This window comes from Pelmatolapia mariae, linkage group LG16_19, assembly GCF_036321145.2.
Source record: "Pelmatolapia mariae isolate MD_Pm_ZW linkage group LG16_19, Pm_UMD_F_2, whole genome shotgun sequence".
NCBI lineage: Eukaryota > Metazoa > Chordata > Actinopteri > Cichliformes > Cichlidae > Pelmatolapia > Pelmatolapia mariae.
In genome coordinates, this window is record NC_086241.1 from 35,468,413 (window position 1) to 35,491,394 (window position 22,982).

Genomic DNA, 22,982 nt, shown 5'->3' on the forward strand with positions numbered 1-22,982 from the left:
TTTATTTTTGCATGAGAGGTCGATAAAACTGGGGAAGTCTGCAGTTTTCCTCTGATCATCGTCAGCTATTTTTAGTTCAAATAATGAACAAGACCAACAAGTCCACAATAAGACAGCAAGAATCTCTACTAGAAAGAGAGAGTGGTAAAAAAGAAAAACAGCACTCGGACACACCTGAATCGATTGCAGCTGCAGTGACAGACACTTGGTAATATTTTACCAGACGTCCGATATGAAAGTTGCTTCTTAAGACGAATTTCCTTCCTGTGGACCATTTAGTATCCAAGCTGAAAATGAGCTTTGCTGTTTTTTGACACTAAATGCCTAGAGGAAGATTGAGAGTGTGGCGAGGGGTGAAAGCAGACGACAGAGCACATTCCACAAGAAAGTACATTCATCAGTAAACGTCTGCCTCCCAGGAACAGCGGTCACGTCATCCAAAGGGTCTGCAGCCACACGAGCACATTTACAAGCTGAATGAATGAGATCCAACCACTACAGTTATTCACCACAGTGACTGGTAAACAAACATACAACAAAAAAGATTTCAGGGTGGAGTTTCCCACCTTCACACCAAATGTCACAGGCTTTACTTACAGAAGCAGACAGTTTTGTAACCTGATTTCTAAACCATTACTGGTGATTTACATGCAGGTCTTTCCTGATTTTTATTTACTAGTCTGTAAACTACCTACTTTTTGGACAAAGAATCTGTAAACACTGATGCAAACTGTGTCCATGTCCATGTCCATGGTGCATCCTGCTAACGTCCGGTAGTCGTCCATATATACCACAGAAGAAGGATATCCAGAGGCTGTTTGATCTTCCTTGAAGTAATGTCAAGCGATGCCAACATGTTTGCATTTTAACTCAGTTTATTGTAGTTCAGGACAGTCCAGCACATTCACTACAGTTCAGTCAGTGATTCAACAGCTCACTACAACAGTCTCGAGTCCGCTGCTACACAGCTGTACAGTTACACTTGTTTAGTTCAGTAGGTTTTGTCATCCTCTGTGAACTCCATGTGTCGAGTAAATGGACTGCTCTAGGTCCCCAGAGCAAATATTACACCACCCTTAGTTCAGTCCTGAAATAAATAAACATTTAATAAATTAAAGGTAGATCATAGAAAAGTGCAGTCTTTATTCATGTGGCCTATATGACATCTACAGGTAACAGTTTCTCCATAAATTATAATTCTACGCATCATTTTTCTTTGCGGAGAGGCTTTTCCATGTAAGTCACAGCATCACACAACATATTGATGCATGTGTGATGAAGTCATGTTAACAGTAGAAAAACAAACAAACATCGTCCATACTTAAAGTTTTAGATCCTTACAGATGCTTCGGTAACACTTCAAACCTTTATCAGTTTCTAGCTTGAGTGAGTCACAAATACTGTGTTCATCAAACATGCAGAGGCAGCAAAACCACAGGCAGTCTTCACTTTAGGAGAATGATGGACACTCGTGTTGAAAACTGCTGATTAAACTTCTTAACTCAAGTAAAAGTGAAAATGCACAGATGTAAACTGAGCCTCATGTACAAAGGGGATAAAAACTGTGGGTGACTGCTTAAACACCTAAATAGTAAAAGAACATAGTCAGGGATTAAAGTGGGATTTGGCAGGTGTAAAACTCTCAGATCAGTTGTACAGCTGGAGTGTGGGGAAAACCGAAATAAGCTCCATTCACTTTGATTGTGTACATTTTGTCTACAGGCTATGATCGACTGACTTGTGTTGCTGCTGCTCTAAGATGTACTGCTCTTTGTGAATTTAACCAACTGAATTTAACAAGATCTAAGCAGATATTACACAGACTCACAAGGCTGTTTTACACTCCCTCTGTAGCACAAAGATGGAAGTCAGTGAGGGAATCCAGTCAGCATCAGCCAATGTAACACTGAGCATGAACACAACAGGCTCTCTGCAGCAGGCAAACATCGTGCACTACTTTAAACTTAAGCACAGTGCTGTAGATGAACCAACTCAGCACTAAACTGCTCTGCACTTTCATGCAACCTTTTAATAACACAAAGTCAGAATACTTTGATTTATTTTGCAGATGTGTGACAGTGTGAGAAAACAAATGGAACGGATGGATCCAATATCTGTTTAAAAAACTCAAAACTACATTTAAATGTAATTTCCAGTCTAGTTTTTTTTACATTTCTCCATCTCTCAGTAAACTCATTCATTTCTCTCCCTGGGAAATAAAGCAGCTGTACTTGCTGCCCACACTGCACACAAACAGTTTGCTGTGTGTGTTTATATTTGTTGAGTTGTTTGAAAGGTACATTTAAAATGATCTGCCAGTTAAAACATCGTTACTTCCTTTGTGCTTGCTCCTCTTCTGTAGTGCTAGCTGCATGCTGAAGTACAGTGATCACAGCTTATGGTATCTACACCAAAAATGGTTTTCTAGATCATTGCGGTCCACTTTAACCCCTGAGTAGAGCTATTAATGTATGTTTGATGTATAACTGATATGTTTTTGCCTCTTGTCATAATAGGATTGTCTTTGATGTTACTGTCCTCAACATTTAGGTTCAAATCTGTTCCAGAGGGCCTGCAGTGATGTGAAATTATAATAATATAACCGCTTAAATGTGTCAAACCTAAAGTAATGAGCCTTTTATGAAAATGTAGGGAGTAAATACAGATACCTGAAAATCCTACTTAAGTACTGTAACAGAGTATTTGTTATTTCCCACCTCTGTAGACATGTAATCTGTTGCCTGAAAGGAGTAAAAACAGGAGAAAGAAAAGTAACGAAGAGAAACTGGAGAAGAGGAAGAAGATATTTTGAATACCAGCATATTCAAGTAAACTGTGGGAAAATATATTTCCCTTCAAAAATGTAATTGTAGTTGAAGTTTATGGATATGCAAATATAATTTTTAGGACACTGTGCTGACACTGTCCTTGAAAAGAAATGATTACAAATATACTAGAAACAGGCTCATCACGGTGTTCCTGCAACTGTCCAACTACCTGCAGTTCAAACAGCACTTTGTGCAGGACCCTCTATTTAGCAACAGACAGTACTGCCCCAGTGCCTGAGATCAACTGCATGAGTCCTCAGCGCAGCGAGAGGCCTCTGCAAAGCAAAGTCCCAACAGTTAGTTAACATGACGGTAAACTGGAGTAAACACATCCAGTTCAACTTTAATCCAGCTGACTTCTTTGGGTTCTTGTGGTGTTTTGGCAGTTTACCTGACCCGCTTCATGTGTCATTGCTGAAATCCGGTAAATGAACAAATAACAAGGTAATAGAATAAATAAATATTCTGGGGTTAAGGTTTTGGTCTACAGGTGACTGATCGTGATCCTGCAGTAGCAAGAAGATTCCATTTTGCACCACAAGAAGGATTCAGCACCAAACATCTGTCCCACGCACACACTGACAGACAGCACAGACAATCAAATGCTCCTGTGGGAGTTCAGATCCCATCACAGTGTGTTTCCCATACCGCTGCTCACCAGCCCTTTGACGTTCATAATGGGCCGAACGTCGTGCAGCTGTCTCCTTCGATCGATAAATGTGGCCAACCGTGCCGTGTCCAGTGGTGTCTTGGAGTACTCCCCACCTCCACGACCCACCCACAGATGTTGGAGACAGGAAGTAGCACTCGGCCGCTTCCTGGGATCCTGCTGCAGTAATGATGACACAAAATCCCTCGCCACCTGGCTCACATTGCAGAAGTATTCATCTGGGAAGCAGAAGTCTAGGCGGCAGATGTTGATGCAGGTTTCCTCCGGTGACTCGTCCAGAAATGGAGAAACGCCACTAAGCATGACATAAGCCAGAACACCCAAGCTCCACATGTCTGTGGCCACAGAGACTGGAGCGCCACGGATCAGCTCAGGTGCGGCAAACTCTGGATTCCCAAGCAAGAGGTGGACGTATCGGCGGTGGGCAGACAACTGGACAGCGTCACCAAAATCAATTAACTTAATACTGGGCACGGGAGAATGGAGGTTGACCATGATGTTCTCGGGCTACAGCAAAAACAGAGTTATGACTTAGACACAGATGAGCAAACAACAATTGTTAATATTTTTCTTTTCATATGTTAGACAAGAACCTGCTGTCACCTTCAGGTCTAGGTGTGCCACTCTACAGGTATGAAGGTGCTCCAGGGCCTCCAGTGTTTCTCTGATGAAGAAGGCCACCTTCTCCTCCATCAGCTCATCATGGGCAACCAGATAATCAAGCAAGCGGCCATCTTCCAGTCTAACATGGAAACACAGACAAGTTTTGATTTCTGCGCTTTGTGGTTGAATGACTCGCTCAGTAGACCCGCTATTACACACAGCTGTAAATATGCATTTCAGGCTTTGTAACTCATTCACTGTGAATGGGTGATGTCACATGTTCACATTATGGAACAGCTGTTTTGCTTTGCCCGTCCTGGTTGTGCTGAAGGCTTGACAAAGTGTAAACACTATGAAAACATTCAAAGAGAGCAAAGTTGATATGAAAACTATTAACAAGTAACAGCCATCTAGTTTGGTTCATGCCAAACCACGTGGGCACTCTCTCTCTAAAAGCAGCTGAAAACTCTACTTGTTTTGAAAAACAAGCGAAAACACTACGATAAAAAAAACCTTGCAGTAGCCAAACACTCGCACTTACAGCTCCAGGATGAGCATCAGACAGGAGGGAGACTCGTACGTGTCCAACAATGACACCAGCTGGTGATTCTGGACATATTGCAGAATGTCTGCCTCATGAGCCACTTGCTCCTTCTTCTGCATCTTCTTGCTCACAAACTTCACTGCCACCTAGTGGAAAACAAAGGCATAACACTTAAATGTGTAATATAGTTTTTTCTATGCCGAGGTGCAGTCTATCTATTTGAATAGTTCCATCCAACTTGAGGTTCAGTATCTTGCCCAACATACAAGCTCTCAGACTTCTGATTAGATGATGAGCTGCTCTACCTCCTGAGCTGCAGCCACCCCGCCTAAAGTTAAAGTTTTGAGACAAAACCACTCTGCATGATGAAATATTGTGGATTTTTCATCCAGGTGGCGCAGAGCTGATTACAAGGATTTACAGCTAGATAATAAAATGCTTGTTTGTGAAAACACGTCAGACAGATTATCAAGTTTATCTATACGATCATTAAAAGCAGGTTACATTTTGAGTGTGTCTGCATCTCACAGTACGTCAGCTGATAAAATATCAAGTTTAATTTTTTAAGAAGTTAAACAAAAGTAACAAGTACCTCTTTCTTAGTGGACCTGTTGACACACTTCCGTACCACTGAGAACCGTCCCCTGGTCAAAGCAAGTGAGACTGCATTAAAAACAGGCTGCTTTGGCTTGATAGAGACGTTATGTAGACTGAAATAGTTTTACCTTCCAATCTCACAGATCTCAGTAAAGGTTGACTCAAAGTTTTCCTTCCAATGAATGCCCGTCCCATCACAGCCAGAGTCTGGACAGACAAAGAACAAATACATAAGTAAGATAATTCCCCCTGAACATGTCAGCATTAGTGAAGAAATTGTTTTCATTTTCTCTTTCTTTACTCTTAGGTGGAGAGGTGGTTCGCCTAAATCTACCAGTGTTTATGCCCATGGGCAGAACTGCCCTGTCAACTCATTGCCTCATCAGTGCTGTGTATTTAAGGACAAGCTGCAGCAGTTATTTTCCACATGGTGGTAAATTGGCTGACTATGTTTGATAAGCTTCAGCGTGCCTTGCCTGTTCTCCAGTTACCTACCTGCAGTGCCTGAAAGGCTCACCTACTTCCCTTTCTGGACCGGAAGAGCTCACAGCCAGATCAGCACTCAGGTTTTATGAGTCTGTGGAATCAGGACTTACCCGAGGCTCGCCTGCCTGCCCACTCTCCAGCAAACAACCTTCTTCATTTACTCCTCTCTACTGCCAAGTGATATATTTCCAGGGGTGGAGTGTATCATACTCTCACCAGCTGATGGCAAATTCAATTTCAAATCTTTGAGATTTTAAAACTGTTTATAACCTTTTGGTATCTCTGGTTGCATCCTCATGCGTTTAGTTTTCTTTGTTAAGAGCATGTGTGACTTACTGCTGCTGGCTAGTGTGACCATATTTGAGGGCTCAGATGGTGGGCCGACACCCCAGCGGTTGGAGGCCCGAACTCTGAACTGATAGTGACCTCCGGGGATCAGAGAGTCGATCTGCACACATTCCTCCCTGCTGCTGGCCACCTGCTGCCACAGGAACGAGTCTGTGAATGAAAGAGGAGGAAAGGTCAGTCTGTTTGAACATCACTAAAGAACAACTCCAGTGGCTACTACACAGACCTTCCTGTCTGTACTCCACAGTATAGCTGCTGACAGTACAGTGGGCAGACGAAGCCGGGGGCAGCCAGTGGATCATCACCGCTGTGCTGCTGGCCTCCTGAGCCACAGGTCTCACTGGGGCTGCTGGGATACCTGCAAGCCAAGACAAAAATAATCAACCCCAAATCAACAGTAACCGTCTCAAATGGTCCTCTGTGTTAATCAAAGTGCGACACCTTGGACTTTGATGGAGGCAGAGGAGGATGCAGTGCCATGGTCGTTAACAGCAACACAGGTGTAGATTCCTGTATCCTGAGGCATCAGATTACAGACTTTCAACAAGATGTCACCTGTATCCCTGGAGAGCACAGTGCGTAGGGGTATGGAGAGGGGAGGAAAGATCAAAAGTCTGCACTCATAGAGGGTGCTACTTATAGTGGTGTGAAAACGTATTTAACCCTTTCCTGATTTCCTGTGTGAAAAAATAATTGGCATCCTATCACATCTGGCGTAAAAGTAACACAGCATTTCAGAAAAGGAACATCATACCAACAGTAAACCATGGTAGTGGTCTGTGGCTGTTTTGCTGCTGTCGAAAATGGAACCATGACTTCTGCTGTCTGAAGGAGAACATCTGGCCACCTCTTTGTGACCTCTAGGTGAAGCGCCCTTGAGTTCTGCAGCAGTGATCCAAAACAGCAAGTGCACCTCTGAATGGCTTAAGAAAAACAAAATGAAGACTTTGGAGTGGCCTAGCCAAAGTCCTGATCTGAATCTGACTGAGGAGCTGTGGCATGAGTCTGTTCGTGCTTGAAAACCCTCCGATGTGGCTCAATTACAATTATTCTACAAAGATGAGTGGGCCAAAATTCCTCCAACACGATGCAAAAGACTCACTGCCAAATGTTCAATTGATTGTAGTTGTTGCTGCTTAGGGTGGACCAACCAGTTACTAGGTTTTTCACACGTGGCCATGAGGGTTTAGGTTTTTTTTCCCTCCTTCATTTAGAAACTGCATTTTGTGTTTACTTGTGTGAGTTTTGTCTGATATTTAAATCTGGTTGATGATCGGAAACACATAAGTGTGACAAACATACAAGAAGTAGAAAATCAGGAAGGGGGTAAACACTTTTACACCACTGTATGTATAAAAGTTAAAACACTGAAGGAGAAGCAGGTGAGGAAAAACAAGAATTTGAATCCAGTATTGAAATGGTACTCTGGATAGCCTTCATGGACACATCTGGTGTTCCTCATGGTCTCATTGTTACCTGATGTCTATGGTGAAGCGGCTGTTGTTGGTCACTGGATTCTGGTCGGGGCCCTTCAGAGTGACTGAAGGTTTAGGCCGTCCTGAGACTTTACAGCAGAGGACTACGGTCTCTCCGAATGCACATACCACATCTGACAGTGGGACCAAGAACTCTGGAGCCACTGCACACAGAAAACGCATCACAAACCACGTTGCCCTCAGCTCTTCAAGTTAAAATGTCCACAGTTTATCACGTTGTTGTTTCTGAGTGAAGGCATGTGTGACATCAAGCATTCTCAGCTCAGTTCTGTAGTTTTTGGGAACAGTTCAAACCTCTCATGTATTGAGAAGGAATTGCTGCATTGCTGTTATACTGCATTAGCATAAATAATAACCAGTTTTCAGATCAGAATAATCAGGCTGATTCTAGCATAACATTTATTACCAGGTTTGCTGCTGTTTCAGACTGACATAGGAGTTGGGGCTTCTTGTATTCCCGTGGTAGTGAAAAGCATTTGGAAGCCTCTTGGCTTTGTCACACAACTTATTCAATGAATAAATAAATTTGCATTAACTGCCTTATATATGTCTCACCTTCCTGGATGAAGTTTGGGTTCAGAAGCTGGAAAATAATTAGATGTGGATTAGTTTTCAGCATATATGAAGCAGTATTATATAAAATGAATTTATACATAATAGTTCCAGATTTTAAACTTCTTAAAGTCTCTCACATTTGTCTCCAACACAGTGTTTGTCTAATGCTGATATAATAATTCAATAGAAAAGTATTCAACACTGAGTCAGAGATCTTTCCAAAGAAAATGAACAGCTGGTACCTCCATGCCCGTCTTTGGGTCAATGTCATCACCACAATCTGAATCATCTGAAGTTTGGACCTCCTGGTGGAGAATGAAACAAGGGAAAAGAATAAAAGGGGAATGGAGGCATATAAAAGTCAAAGCAAAAGTCAAAGGTAAGAGAATGGAGATGGGACATAAAAAACGTGAAACATGTACAAAAAAAAAAAAAAGGAAAATGGGAACGACAGGAGGAAAGAGTACGAGAGGGGACAGATGCAGACGAAGCAGAACCAAAACAGAAAAAATGATGTCAAATATGAGAAGAGATGAAAGAGGACAAAGGAAAGATTCTGAGAATATGAGAAAAAATGAGAGCAAAACAGTGGCTACAGTGGACATTTCAGATCCTACTCACCTGAGAGTCCTTTTGGATTTTTCTGACACACTGTAAAACTGCCACCATTTGTCTTTCGATTAAGTGATAATTAGAAGTTTTGAGGCTACTAATCAGTCCTTTAAGATTGTAAATCTGACTTTATCCCCAGAAAATGTCCAAACTGTTAAACCTGTGATAAGCCAAAATCTTTGGTTGGGGAGTGCAGTACGACTCTTAGAATGATTCGCTACTTTATCGTGGTGGAGGGGTGTGTGTGTCCCAGGGACTCTAGAGGCTATGTTGTTGGGAGGCTATTGCCTCCTATTAGGGTCTCCAATGGCAAATTGGTCCTGGATCATGCATTAGTACATGGATGGCCTCAAAGAGATTATGGCAAACCGCCAGGTGACTCAGGAGGGGAAAGTGGTGCTCTACCTGCACTGTGTATAGTGCGGGTGGAGCGCTGCTGACTTCGACTGAGAACATTGTCAGGCGGTGGAAGGAATACTTCGAGGATCTTCTTTATCCCACTGGCACGTCTTCGGTGGAGGAATCAGACTCTGGGGACAAGGGGTTCTTTCTCCGTAGGTGAGGTCACCGAGGCAGTTAAACAACTCCAGGTGGCAGAGCCCCTAGGGTGGATGAGGTTCGCCCTGAATTCCTGAAGGCTCTGGATGTTGTAGGGCTGTCTTGGTTGACAATCCTTTGCAATGTTGCGTCGAGATCAGGGGCGGTACCTCTGGATTTGCAGACCAGGGTGGTGTTTCCCCAAAGAAAGTTCATCCATTAGTCAAACCTCGGATACAGGAGGAACAATGCGGTTTTCGTCCTGGTCGTGGAACACTGGACCAGCTCTTTACCCACTCAATGATATTTGAGGGTGCATGGGAGTTTGCCCAAGCAGTCTACATGTGCTTTGTGGACTTGGAGAAGGCATTCGACCATGTCCCTCAGAGTGGGGTGCGAGGTGCTTTGGGAGTATGGGGTGTCTGGCCCATTGCTACAGGCCATTTGATCCTTAAACAAGCGTCGCAAGGGCTTGGTCCGCGTAACCATAAGCAATAAGTAATCGTTTCCGGTGAGTGATGGACTCTGCCCTTTGTCACAGATTCTGTTCGTAATCTTTATGGACAGAATTTCTAGGCGGAGCCAAGTGGCGGAAGGCTTTCATTTGGGTGGTCTCAGAATCTCATCTCTGATTTTCGCAGATGATGTGGTTCTGTTGGCTTCATTGGGTGATGGCCTCCAACTTGCACTTCTGAAGAACTGAAGAAGCTTCTTGGATGAGAGGTGAAACGTCTTCAAGCAACTTAAAGAAGTCCAGACGCTTTTCTTTCCAAGCTCCGTAGACTCTGCTTAGGCTGCTGCCTCCACGACTCAGCCTCGGATAAGTGGAAGAGATCGATGGATGGATCTTAGAGTATCTGTCTTCATAAGCTTATTATAACACTAGATATATATATAAAAAGACAACGTATATCTGATATGTTAAATCTCTCAAGAGATTGCATCTGTGATTATGACCGCAGCCTGTGGCTGATGGTGACTCAAGATTTTGGCTGTGCTGATATTCTTATGGCTGCAGCATAAGTTGAATACATACATGCAGCATCTCTGTTTTGATTATACTGTGTTAATAAGAAAAAATCTTTAATAAAATCACTGCATCTTCCAACAGTCTTGCACAGACATACAGTATTCACAGCACCACACACTGAACCACAGCTGAAGTCTATATCCAGCCACAGCCTCCATCACTGCCAACAAGATCAACTGCAGCTGTTCACTGATTGATACTACTGGAGATCGGCTTTTTAAAATGAATGAGGAGCATTAAATGCAACACAAAGTGTCACATAACGTATCCAATTGTGCTAAAACCAGGAATTAAAAAAATAGAGACTTAAAATTAAGTTGCCAAATGAATCATATAAGACTTGTCTTTGGACATTACCAAATGCTGTTTCCTCTCTTGAGATGCTCTGCTATGTGTTTCGTGCAGTTGCTGTTTGATTATGGATTTCCCTGCCTTCAGTTTCGCCTTCATTAAAATGAAAACCATTATCTGGTTGGGTTGTGATCAAGTAACTGACTTGGCGATTAAAGGTAATTTCAGTGCAATTAGAAACTGTTGGTTTGCTTTTGCAGTATGCTCTGAGTCAGTCACACTGTGTGAGTATTGCCCTGTACATTTCAGACTTCATCATGCCACTTCAATGAGCAAGCACATCGTTATTTAACAGTGGTAACCTTCTTTCACTTGCCCATGCCATAAGATTGCCCATACCATGGCAGAGGATGTGATATGCTCCAAATCATGAGCTATTCCTCATCTTCCCAAAGGTGGTTGACCTTGGCAGACTATGTGCCTCAGCATCCACTGACCCTGCTCTGGGATTTTACATTCCCCACCAACTTGTGTCATTCCCAATTTGTCCTAACAGTAATTGTGGAGTATTTTAAGGTGGAAACATTTCACGACTGGACTTCTTGCACAGGTGGTGTCCTATCACTGTAGCACACTGAAATTTACAGAGCGGATTGTTCTTTTACAAAGTCTACATGCCTAGGTGCTTGATTTCATACACCTGTAGCCATGGCAGTGATTGGAACACCTGAAATTCATGATTTGGATGAGTGAGTGAATACTTTTGGCAGTATAGTGTATATGGGTATATACTTGTGGGTTAAAGTGGGATTTGGTAGGCATAGAGACTGTATGAGCAGCTGTAGTGGTTGCATGTGCAGAAAACAAATAAGTCAAACTAATTTCTAATGTGAGCACAAGTATATTTTGTATAAAGGCTGTGACCAGCAAGATAAATTGGATCTGTACTCTACATGGACAGTCTTACCTTTCTGCACTCCTTCCTGGCTGAAGATTTGTGAAATATCATTGTGTGGATGCTGGAAGCATCCACACAATTGAGTTCCTGTTTCTCTTTATTGTGTGGATATCCTGTTTCTCTTTATTCTTTATTTCTCTTTATTGTGTGGATGCCTTCAAAGGCATCCACACTATTGAGTTCCTGTTTCTCTTTATTCTTTAGTATTCTTAAAGTTGCTTCCGTACGTTTTTCGGCACTTAACTACTCCCTCAGTTTTCAGCCGATTTTCTCAGTTCAAACTCTAAACTGTTCTGCTCTTTCTGCTAATTGCTGCTATGACTTTTGGTGTTTATTACTATTATACTTTTTAAAATATTACACTTTTTTCCTTTAATTTGTCCCATTGAAATGAATGGAAAACTTCCACAATTCTGCTAAAACTTGCTTGGTTTTGAAACTTAACTGCTTCCTCATACTTTCACCTAGAAACTCCATTCAAACTTTAAAATGTTCTCAGATTATTGGGCTATTCCTGTGTGATTCAGCTTTTTCAGATCTTCTACAGTTTTCATTTTATACCTCTTTAAGTTTTCAGTTGCAAAATTGTGATTTTTCAGAAAATACATGCGTTGCTATGGTTGCTATGCAATTAACTCAGAGTGTGTGCTGGTCTGTTCTGAATTTTCTCTTCATGTCCGAACAACTTCTTGCTACTCGCTCAATTTCCACTCAACCTCCACAAACTATACATCAAAACGTAGGTATTTTTGCTGGCTTTCAGACAATGTTACTATCTTTATTGTGAGATTTACCGTTTTTTCGCAATTTGCCTCGAAGTGACACAAGGTGTGTTAACTCCCCATTCAGAGTCTATGGGGAGGTTTTGAAATTCAGAGCTGAAATTCTGTAACGGGAGGCATTTTCAAATTGCCATATCTCCTTAATAAAGCAAAGTTAGGACATGAGGCTTGTGCCAATATATCTTCAGACACTATTGACACTCACAGTGGAAGCAGTTTTTACATTATCTTACCGTTGAGCAATGAATTACGTTTGTTTAAGGGGTGGAAATCTGTCCTCCTCTCAGTTTTCAAACTCCGAAAATGAAGCCGTTTCTTCTCTCGTCATATCTCCGCGACGGAGGTACAAAGAGCTATGAAATTCGCAGTCAAAATACACCAAAGTCCGCTGATTCACCCAGTACAAGAATTATGCTGCTAGCCCTCCTAGTTTTTGAGTTACACGACGTTTTGTAACTCCAAAAAACGGCGTTTTTCGCCTCTCACCGCGATCTAATTCTGACTGCTCAAGTTTCTGTCTTTCAGCCGCCCGCCCCCTTTCCAGGTGGCGCAATCAGTAATGACACGGCTCTGCAGCTCAAAGGTCGTGGGTTCAATCCCACCTTGCTTCAACATTTTTTTTTTCATTACAAATTTAAACACTATCACAGACCTGTCATTTATATTGATCATTTATTACAATTCTGCAAAGTTTTATCATTTTAGCAGCTTTTCTAATATAGACCGAAATACATACAAGTACCCAGCCTAATGAAGCAGACAGAGGCAGTAGCTCTGATTGGTGAATTTGAGCAGAATCAGGTTGTTCGTTCATTTCATTTATTTATTTATTTCACACATGGTTCATCGTGTTTCTTTTTCTACATACAGAACCTTCTGCCTCTTTTCAGCAGAAATTCTGCCTCTTTTCAGCAGAAATTCTGCTCATTCACCTCTTTTCAGCGCAACGTTCTGCTTCTTTGCCTCTTTTCTGCAGAAATTCTGCTGATTCATCTCTTTTCTGCAAAATTTTCAGCCTTTTCACCTTTTTCAATGCTTTCATCTTTTTCAAATCATAAAGTTAAAATCAAAATATAGTATTTTTACCAAAGCATTGTATTTGTACGAAGTACAGTATTTCTGCCAAATCATAGAATTACTGCAATTTCATAGTATTTTGAGGATTCCCTTTTGTTATAGTATTACTTCTAAGTCATAGTATTTCTGCTTTGTCATAGTATTTGTACTGAAACATAGTATTTCTGCCAAATCATAGTATTACTGCTATTTCATAGTATTTGAGTGAAATTACAGTGTTTCTGCAAAAACATTGTATTTCTGCTACTGTATTTCCGCTGTATTACGTAGTGGCAAAGTAGGAGGCTGACTGTTACTAAGTGCATCAGTGTACATAGGTCATCTCTTGTGTTGGAGTTCCCTCTTGTGGCACCTTTTGGGTAGTGCCTTAGTAAACATGAATACTGCAAAGAAGTGGTATCAGACTGGTTTGTAGTGGAGGAATTTGTTGCCAGTTTCTTTCATCTTTAATCCGTATTCATGTTGTAATGTAGTAGTACCACAATATGGCAGAAACACTATGTTTTGGCACAAATACTTTGATTTGGTATACTTTAGCTTCTTCACCCCTTTTCAGGAAAATTTTCATTTTTTCACCCCTTTTCAGCACAAATTCCAGCTTTTTTTGGCTGTTTTGTAAGTGAAAAAAAAAACTCTTTTCAGCAGAAACTCTGCTCATTCATCTCTTTTCAGTGCAAGTTTCTGCTTCTTTGCCTCTTTTCGGCAGAAATTCTGCTGATTCACCTCTTTTCTGCAAAATTTTCAGCCTTTTCACCTCTTATCAGCACAATTCTCAGCAGCTTCTGCTCATTTCAGCAAAATCACATCTTTCCAGTAGAATTCTGAAAAGAGTTCTGCAGCACTCTTTTCAGCAGAAATTCTGCTGATTGAAGTCTTCAGCAGAATTTTCAGAATTTTTACCTCTTTTCAGCCTAAATTCTACCTATTCACCTCCTCTGCAAAATTTCACCTCTTATCAGCACAAATCTCAGCTGTTTTCAGAAAAAACTCTTTTGAGCAGAATATCTGCTGATTCATCTCTTTTCAGCGCAACTTCCTGCTTCTTTACCTCTTTTCTGCAGAAATTCTGCTGATTCATCTCTTTTCTGCAAAATTTTCAGCCTTTTCACCTTTTTCAATGCTTTCATCTTTTTCAAATCATAGAGTTAAAATCAAAATATAGTATTTTTACCAAAGCATTGTATTTGTACGAAGTACAGTATTTCTGCCAAATCATAGAATTACTGCAATTTCATAGTATTTTGAGGAATCCCTTTTGTTATAGTATTACTTCTAAGTCATAGTATTTCTGCTTTGTCATAGAATTTGAACTGAAACATAGTATTTCTGCCAAATCATAGTATTACTGCTATTTCATAGTATTTGAGTGAAATTACAGTGTTTCTGCAAAAACATTGTATTTCTGCTACTGTATTTCCGCTGTATTACGTAGTGGCAAAGTAGGAGGCTGACTGTTACTAAGTGCATCAGTGTACATAGGTCATCTCTTGTGTTGGAGTGCCCTCTTGTGGCACCTTTTGGGTAGTGCCTTAGTAAACATGAATACTGCAAAGAAGTGGTATCAGACTGGTTTGTAGTGGAGGAATTTGTTGCCAGTTTCTTTCATCTTTAATCCGTATTCATGTTGTAATGTAGTAGTACCACAATATGGCAGAAACACTATGTTTTGGCACAAATAGTTTGATTTGGTATACTTTAGCTTCTTCACCCCTTTTCAGCACAAATTCCAGCTTTTTTGGCTGTTTTCAGAAAAAAAAACTCTTTTCAGCAGAAACTCTGCTGATTCATCTCTTTTCAGTGCAAGTTTCTGCTTCTTTGCCTCTTTTATGCAGAAATTCTGCTGATTCACCTCTTTTCTGCAAAATTTTCAGCCTTTTCACCTCTTATCAGCACAATTCTCAGCCGCTTCTGCTCATTCCACCATAATTGTCAGTCTTTCCATCTCTTTCCTTTCGAGAGGGAGTTTGGCACAGTGAGATGAGTCTCTGCTTTGAGCCCAGGAGGGCCAGGTTCGAATCCTCCTCAGGGAGGCTTTTTTTTTTTTACACCACCATAAACTTTTTGCAACTTTTCATCTTTTTCAGCTTTTCAGCAGACAGCTTCAGCGTTAAGGCATCCACACAGCATTTTCGCAGGAAATGCAAATTTTTTTTCTAGTCTTTACTTTATTCTGGTTGCTTCCAGTTTTTTCGGCACTTAACTACTCCCTCAGTTTTCAGCCGATTTTCTCAGTTCAAACTCTAAACTGTTCTGCTCTTTCTGCTAATTCCTGCTATGACTTTTGGTGTTTATTACTATTATACTTTTTAAAATATTACACTTTTTTCCTTTAATTTGTCCCATTGAAATGAATGGAAAACTTCCACAATTCTGCTAAAACTTGCTTGGTTTTGAAACTTAACTGCTTCCTCATACTTTCACCTAGAAACTCCATTCAAACTTTAAAATGTTCTCAGATTATTGGGCTATTCCTGTGTGATTCAGCTTTTTCAGACCTTCTACCGTTTTAATCTTATCTCTCTTTAAGTTTTCAGTTGCAAAATTGTGATTTTTCAGAAAATACATGCGTTGCTATGGTTGCTATGCAATTAACTCCGAGTGTGTGCTGGTCTGTTCTGAATTTTCTCTTCATGTCCGAACAACTTCTTGCTACTCGCTCAATATCCACTCAACCCCCACAAATTATACATCAAAACGTAGATATTTTTGCTGGCTTTCAGACAATGTCACTATCTTTATTGTGAGATTTACCGTTTTTTCGCAATTTGCCTCGAAGTGACACATAGTCTGGTTACTTCCCATTCAAAGTATATGGGGAGGTTTTGAAATTCAGAGCTGAAATTCTGTAACGGGAGGCATTTTAAAATCGCCATATCTCCTTAACAAAGCAAAGTTAGGACATGAGGCTTGTGCCAATATATCTTCAGACACTCCTGACACTCACAGTGGAAGCAGTTTTTACATTCATCTTACCGTTGAGCCATAAATTACGTTTGTTTAAGGGGTGGAAATCTGTCCTCCTCTCAGTTTTCAAACTCCGAAAATGAAGCCGTTTCTTCTCTCGTCATATCTCCGCGACGGAGGTACAAAGAGCTATGAAAATCGCAGTCAAAATACACCAAAGTCCGCTGATTCACCCAGTACAAGAATTATGCTGCTAGCCCTCCTAGTTCTCCAGTTACACGACGTTTTGTAACTCCAAAAAACGGCGCTTTTCGCCGCTCACCACAATCTGTTTTCTGACTGCCCAAATGTCTGTCTTTCAGCCGCCCGCCCCCTTGCCAGGTGGCGCAATCAGTAATGACACGGCTCTGCAGCTCAAAGGTCGTCGGTTCAATCCCACTTTGGTCAACATTTGTTTTTTCACTACAAATTTATACACTATCACAGACCTGTCATTTATATTGATCATTTATTACAATTCTGCAAAGTTTTATCATTTTAGCAGCTTTTCTAATATGGACCGAAATACATACAAGTACCCAGCCTAATGAAGCAGACAGAGGCAGTAGCTCTGATTGGTGAATTTGAGCAGAATCAGGTTGTTCTTTCATTTCATTTCTTTATTTATTTCACACATGGTTCATCGTGTTTCTTTTTCTACATACAGAACCTTCTGCCTCTTTTCAGCAGAAATTCTGCCTCTTTTCAGCAGAAATTCTGCTCATTCACCTCTTTTCAGCGCAACATTCTGCTTCTTTGCCTCTTTTCTGCAGAAATTCTGCTGATTCATCTCTTTTCTGCAAAATTTTCAGCCTTTTCACCTTTTTCAATGCTTTCATCTTTTTCAAATCATAGAGTTAAAATCAAAATATAGTATTTTTACCAAAGCATTGTATTTGTACGAAGTACAGTATTTCTGCCAAATCATAGGATTACTGCAATTTCATAGTATTTTGAGGAATCCCTTTTGTTATAGTATTACTTCTAAGTCATAGTATTTCTGCTTTGTCATAGTATTTGTACTGAAACATAGTATTTCTGCCAAATCATAGCATTACTGCTATTTCATAGTATTTGAGTGAAATTACAGTGTTTCTGCAAAAACATTGTATTTCTGCTACTGTATTTCCGCTGTATTACGTAGTGGCAAAGTAGGAGGCTGACTGTTACTAAGTGCATCAGTGTACATAGGTCATCTCTTGTGTTGGAGTGCCCTCTTGTGGCGCCTTTTGGGTAGTGCCTTAGTAAACGTGAACACTGCAAAGTAGTGGTATCAGACTGGTTTGTAGTGGAGGAATTTGTTGCCAGTTTCTTTCATCTTTAATCCGTATTCATGTTGTAATGTAGTAGTACCACAATATGGAAGTTTTGGCACAAATACTTTGATTTGGTATACTTTAGCTTCTTCACCCCTTTTCAGCAAAATTTTCCTTTTTTTCACCCCTTTTCAGCACAAATTCCAGCTTTTTTGGCTGTTTTCATAAAAAAAAAATCTTTTCAGCAGAAACTCAGCTGATTCATCTCTTTTCAGTGCAAGTATCTGCTTCTTTGCCTCTTTTCTGCAGAAATTCTGCTGATTCACCTCTTTTCTGCAAAATTTTCAGCCTTTTCACCTCTTATCAGTACAATTCCCAGCAGCTTCTGCTAATTTCAGCAGAATTGTCAGTCTGTCCACCTCTTCTCTGTGAGAAAGAGTTTGGCTCAGTGAGATGAGTAGCTACCTTCAGCCCAAGAGGGCCAGGTTCAAATCCTGCTCATGGCAACATTTTTTTTTTTCACCACCATACAACTTTTTGCAACTTTTCATCTTTTTCAGCTTTTCAGCAGACAGCTTCAGCGATAAGGCATCCACACAGCATTTTCGCAGGAAATGCAAATTTTTCTAGTTACTTTTATTGTTAAAGAAATAAATATATTACCAGAAAAATATTTATTATTCGCTGAAAAAAAAAAAAGTAGTGGAGTATTTTTCAAACCATTCCTTTAGGAAACAAACAACATCAGTGTTTAACAGATTAACATTACTGCTACACATGTTTGAGCTCATTCTGAATACTTTATATTACGTCTATATTATATTTAAAATGTCTAGTTTTTCAGCCTAATGATAACTTCCTCTTTCACATTTAAAATTACAGTGAAAAGCTCAAGTTTCATTTGTTACAAAGTAAAGAGGCTGCAGACCTCAAAAGACCATGAAACTGCTGGCAGTTCAAACTAACCAATGAGTTTTGAGCCTCTGAATGGATGACTATGTATAACACCTGCTGCCATTCCTCAACATTTGGGGGAAAAAACCCTTGAATTAAAGCAACTTTTAGAAGCTAATACTGGGTAATGTAGCATAAATGAACATGCTAATGTGCAGAGCAGAATATGATAAAGCTCTATATAACTATATAGATATTTAGAGCTCTTTATAACTCTATAATACTGCAAATGACTGACAGTTTACCTGAGATATGATATATGTTTGGCTTCCTGCATATCCAGTTACCACTCCAAGAAAATCTTTAACAGTATGTCACTCCTGGTCTTTTGACTGAATTATGAGTCAATCATTTGTTCCAAAAATTCCACAAAATATCCCAGTCAGTCTCTCCCACAATGCAATGCTCGAGATGTTGTCGATGGCAGTAATTGTGCTACTCTTTACCTGCATCAGCTGCAGCCAGTAAAGTGTTTTTAATAGAGAAATCTGAAGTCGTGGTCCCGTAGGACAGACGTGATCCCAAGAAATAAAACCGATGAGTCTGAATTCATGCGTCATGCAGGTTGAGAACCACTCCTGGAGTCCCACTGAGACAAATCTACTACCTGTGTGTGTGTCTACAGGTTTCTGCACACACGCACACAAACTGAGGTTAGGACAAAGAACATAAACCGAGTGGGGTGGTGAGGGGTTTTGGCACACATAATATCACCAGTGCGCACCGTCGGCCTGCTTTACTCACTTTGCCTTTCACCACAGGGTCGGACGAGGCGAACGGGGTAGGAGGAGTGATTTCTTTGGGCTTACGGAGAAGGCCATTCTCCTGACCTTTGACCCCTACTGAGAAGGCATCCTTGTCTTCAACGCGCTTCCTGGCACGCAGTGTGTTCCACGACAGAGACTTCCTGTACAGTACGGGAACAACAAACATCAACCAGCCAATCAAAGTGAAGCTCAGAGGTGTCCAGCTGAGTCTGGCTGCAGCGGCAACGTACCTGTCAGGTTGTTATGGTGACAGCTTATGACATGACGTAATGCCTCATAAGGTGAATAGATACAGACACGACCACAATAGTATCGATAAATTATCTATTGGGGTTTGAACTTTTGTCATCTTGGACATGTTTTCAGTTTATGAGAGTTATTGTAAGACTGAAATGTTTACATACATTTGGAAATCTTTTAGGAAGTACCTGAAGCATCCCAAAACTGCTCTTCTGGATGTTAGCCTCCAACTAATCAAAGCAAAAATACATTCTCTATAAACAAGACAATGTAGGCTACTGCAAGAACAAAAACAAACAAAAAACACTTTTCAACAGAAAGAATGGCTGTACACCTCGAGTCTGAGAAAATCCAGACAGGACCAGTCCCTGAATCTGCAGCCAGACTCTTCTGGTTCATGAAGACAGTAACATTAGAGCAGATGACAGAGCAAGAGAGTTCTGACTTTATTGGCACAGCTGGACTTCATTGCACTAATTCTTGTACATAGATGATTTTAATTTGTTAAATTCAATCTTTTAGAGTTCCTGTAAACTTTAAATACATAGTTATGATTGGTAGGACTTCCCGTCCACGTCAATGCGATGCAGCTTAAAAACGAAAGTTACATAAATCTCTTTTGTTCAGCTCTAACCTTGTGTTAGTCATTTTGATTTATTCCAGGCTCTCGTATTACCCATTAATGTGGCTCTACGGGTCATGAGTTCTCTTAATGGGAATCCTCAAGGTCTTTAACAAACCAAAAAACCAAACCATGAGCTGCAGCTTGTGGTTTGTTTTTTTAAACCCCCAAACATACAGGTGAGGCAGAGAGTGCAAAGTTAGCTCAACTCCTAAAAACACATCAAGGAGAAAAAGCAGCTGAGAATAAACAACGGTTATTCTCTGAGAAGATTTTAAAGGCTTTACAGTTTGTTCAGTTACCAAATGCTGCTACATTTATTCAAAGCTCTGAAGTTTAAACCACTTAAACAGAGTTTAGAGTTTGTAACTTCTGTGGAGTGTCAAACCGTGAGGTTAGTGAAAACTCAAATGAAACATAAATCAAATTTAACAACATACACAAAAAAGCTGAAATTAACCAAACAGGAACAAAATGCAGTAAATGATTTATATACCTAAACCTACAGTGTGGCTGTGGGGATTTTTGGTTCTTGGCATTAAAACCTTAACAGAAATCTTTCATCTATAAACTTCCCAATAAGCAGAGCTAGAATCAGCACAAAGTCTGCTTGGATGACAACTATGAACTAGTCTGATATTTGTGTGTCCGTGTACTTCTTTCTCTCCTGTACACAAACCTAAACAATGCTGACACTTCTCAAGTTGGACTCAAAGTGGTATTCTGTACAGTAGTATAGTATTTGTATTTCTATGTATGTATTTCAGCTTCAGGTGTGGATATGAGATCATCGTCGTTACTTCTTCACATTCTGCTAATATCTGTTGATAGTTTTGGTCTTTTTTAAAAAGCTTTTTTTTACCTTTACATTTATTTTTGTCACAAAAACATGTCTCTGTGGTGATGTTTGGCTCATTTTAAGAGAGCTTTACTTCTAAAATGGTATAACAGTGCAACACACATGCAGGCAGACACTCGGGTTCACATTTGCTGTTGTGGTTTATTTACAAATATTAAAAACTACTACAAACCGTCACCCATCATCAGCCAAACGTCAAATAAAACATCTTCACCTTGACACCGCTTTGTTAACTCGTGCTCAAGTCCAAAAGGTTTATTTAACAAATTTAAAATCAGTATTATTAATAGACTACCAAGAGTACAATGCTGACCTTGCCACCAAACATATTGCACAGCCTGACTTCATTCATATTTTTCTTGTCATAAATAGTGCAAAAGTTTTTAGTTAAAAAAACAAAAACAAACAAACAAAACAAAACAAAACAAAAACAACAGGAATGTTGTAGAGCCTCAGTCAATGTTTTTTACTCTGTACAGTGAACTGCCAACATAAAGTCAACACAAAAAAAGAATTAAATACAACTTTGTCCGTGGAATAAAATAATTACTAGTAGGGCAGACACAGCAACAATAATAAGAGGAATAAACAAACATCTGTGTGGAGAACAGGACTGAGGCCACCTTAATGACCCAGGTGAGGTGGGGTTTTTTTTTTTTTTTTTTTGCTTTTTTGTTTTTTTTTACAGAAAGCAGGAAAAATTAAAAAAAAAAAGTACAAAAACAGAAAAAAATGCTGAGTGTTAGGAACTGAAGTAAAAAGTCGGTTTTAGCTCCACACGAGTACTTTTCACTTTCCGGTTTCCAGTTAGCAACAAGGTACAAGTTTTTTCTATCCTGTCTATTTCTGTGGGAATCACCTCGAAGTTTTCAGCTGTTTTTCTTTTTTTTGTTGTTGGTTTCAAGCCTCAAAACCTTTTTTTTATTTTGCTTTTTTGTTTAAACGTCATTGCCACAGAGCCGATAAGTGACCGGCTCAAGAAATCAAAGTCATTGCAGCAGCTTGATGGACAGTTAGAGAACAACTCTGTACCTTCAAAACAAGAAAAAACAAAGTCCAACATTTTTTTTGTGTTTGTTTTTTAAACAAAGGATGCAGACAGCTGAGGACCCGGTGATGGAAACAGAGTCAAAATAAAGAACAAAAACATTTAGACAGACCTTTGTCAGCTTAGTCCTCTCATTCAATCCGAATACTTGGTTTCAAGCCCAACCAGAAGTGCTTCAGTCTGCAGGGAAAGATGTGCGGGGTGGGTGGGGACTTACTTGATGTTGTTGGCATCTGTTACTGCTGCTGAGAAGGAGCAAGTAGAAGAAGAGTCTTTAATGGGCTTTGTGAGCGGGCCTAAGACGTGTCCTGGCACCCAGCCCTCCGCGGCAGGCGACTGGCTGTTGGCTGGCCGGTAAACGAGGTACATGTTCTGCTGATTGGTGGCCATGATCTGAACGGTCTCTCCTTGACTGACACAGATCTCATTCTCTTTGAGCGCCGAGTAGTCCTGAGTGACCAGCATGGTGGAAGTGATGTCGTTATTGTCCTGCAGACAGGAGGGAAGGAAAGAATGGCCGACAGGACAAGGGAAAGGAAAGGCAGAAGAAAAAGAGGAGCAGGATGGAGGAGACACAATGTGGACAATTGAGGATGAGGTTAAGGAGCGTCTATGTGGGCTGGATAACAGAAATGCTGTGATACAGCTGGTCTCAACCTGAGGAGGAGCAGAGGGAGTTCAGGGCTGAGGAGCAGGAGTGGAGGGAGAACAGCAGTGAACACAAGTTTCATTACTTTAATCAGCAGCACACGCTCAGACATCACACAGGTTTGCAATTTGGTGCCGTTCTCAATTGTCCCGATAAACTCATTATGTCTTTATTACAATTATTATTATTAAGAACAATAATAATAATAATAATAATTAACAAAGAGGCAT

General features: G+C 40.4%; 1 protein-coding gene across 3 annotated transcripts in view; it reads right to left on the reverse strand.

The window, feature by feature from the left end:
* The window catches only part of kalrna (kalirin RhoGEF kinase a), a 166,711-nt gene continuing 143,729 nt past the window's right edge, over positions 1 to 22,982 (reverse strand). For all 3 annotated transcript variants that reach the window (XM_063499855.1, XM_063499854.1, XM_063499853.1), the window contains 15 exons: positions 22,321 to 22,592; positions 19,312 to 19,474; positions 8,370 to 8,432; positions 8,128 to 8,155; positions 7,553 to 7,715; positions 6,518 to 6,639; positions 6,303 to 6,434; positions 6,065 to 6,226; positions 5,371 to 5,449; positions 5,238 to 5,289; positions 4,643 to 4,791; positions 4,102 to 4,240; positions 3,477 to 4,005; positions 2,670 to 2,741; positions 1 to 1,087 (listed from right to left, as the gene is read on the reverse strand). In XM_063499855.1, the coding sequence (XP_063355925.1) occupies positions 2,707 to 2,741; positions 3,477 to 4,005; positions 4,102 to 4,240; positions 4,643 to 4,791; positions 5,238 to 5,289; positions 5,371 to 5,449; positions 6,065 to 6,226; positions 6,303 to 6,434; positions 6,518 to 6,639; positions 7,553 to 7,715; positions 8,128 to 8,155; positions 8,370 to 8,432; positions 19,312 to 19,474; positions 22,321 to 22,592 (2,088 nt within the window). In that variant the 3' untranslated portion in view covers positions 1 to 1,087; positions 2,670 to 2,706. The remainder of the gene's footprint in view (positions 1,088 to 2,669; positions 2,742 to 3,476; positions 4,006 to 4,101; positions 4,241 to 4,642; positions 4,792 to 5,237; positions 5,290 to 5,370; positions 5,450 to 6,064; positions 6,227 to 6,302; positions 6,435 to 6,517; positions 6,640 to 7,552; positions 7,716 to 8,127; positions 8,156 to 8,369; positions 8,433 to 19,311; positions 19,475 to 22,320; positions 22,593 to 22,982) is intronic.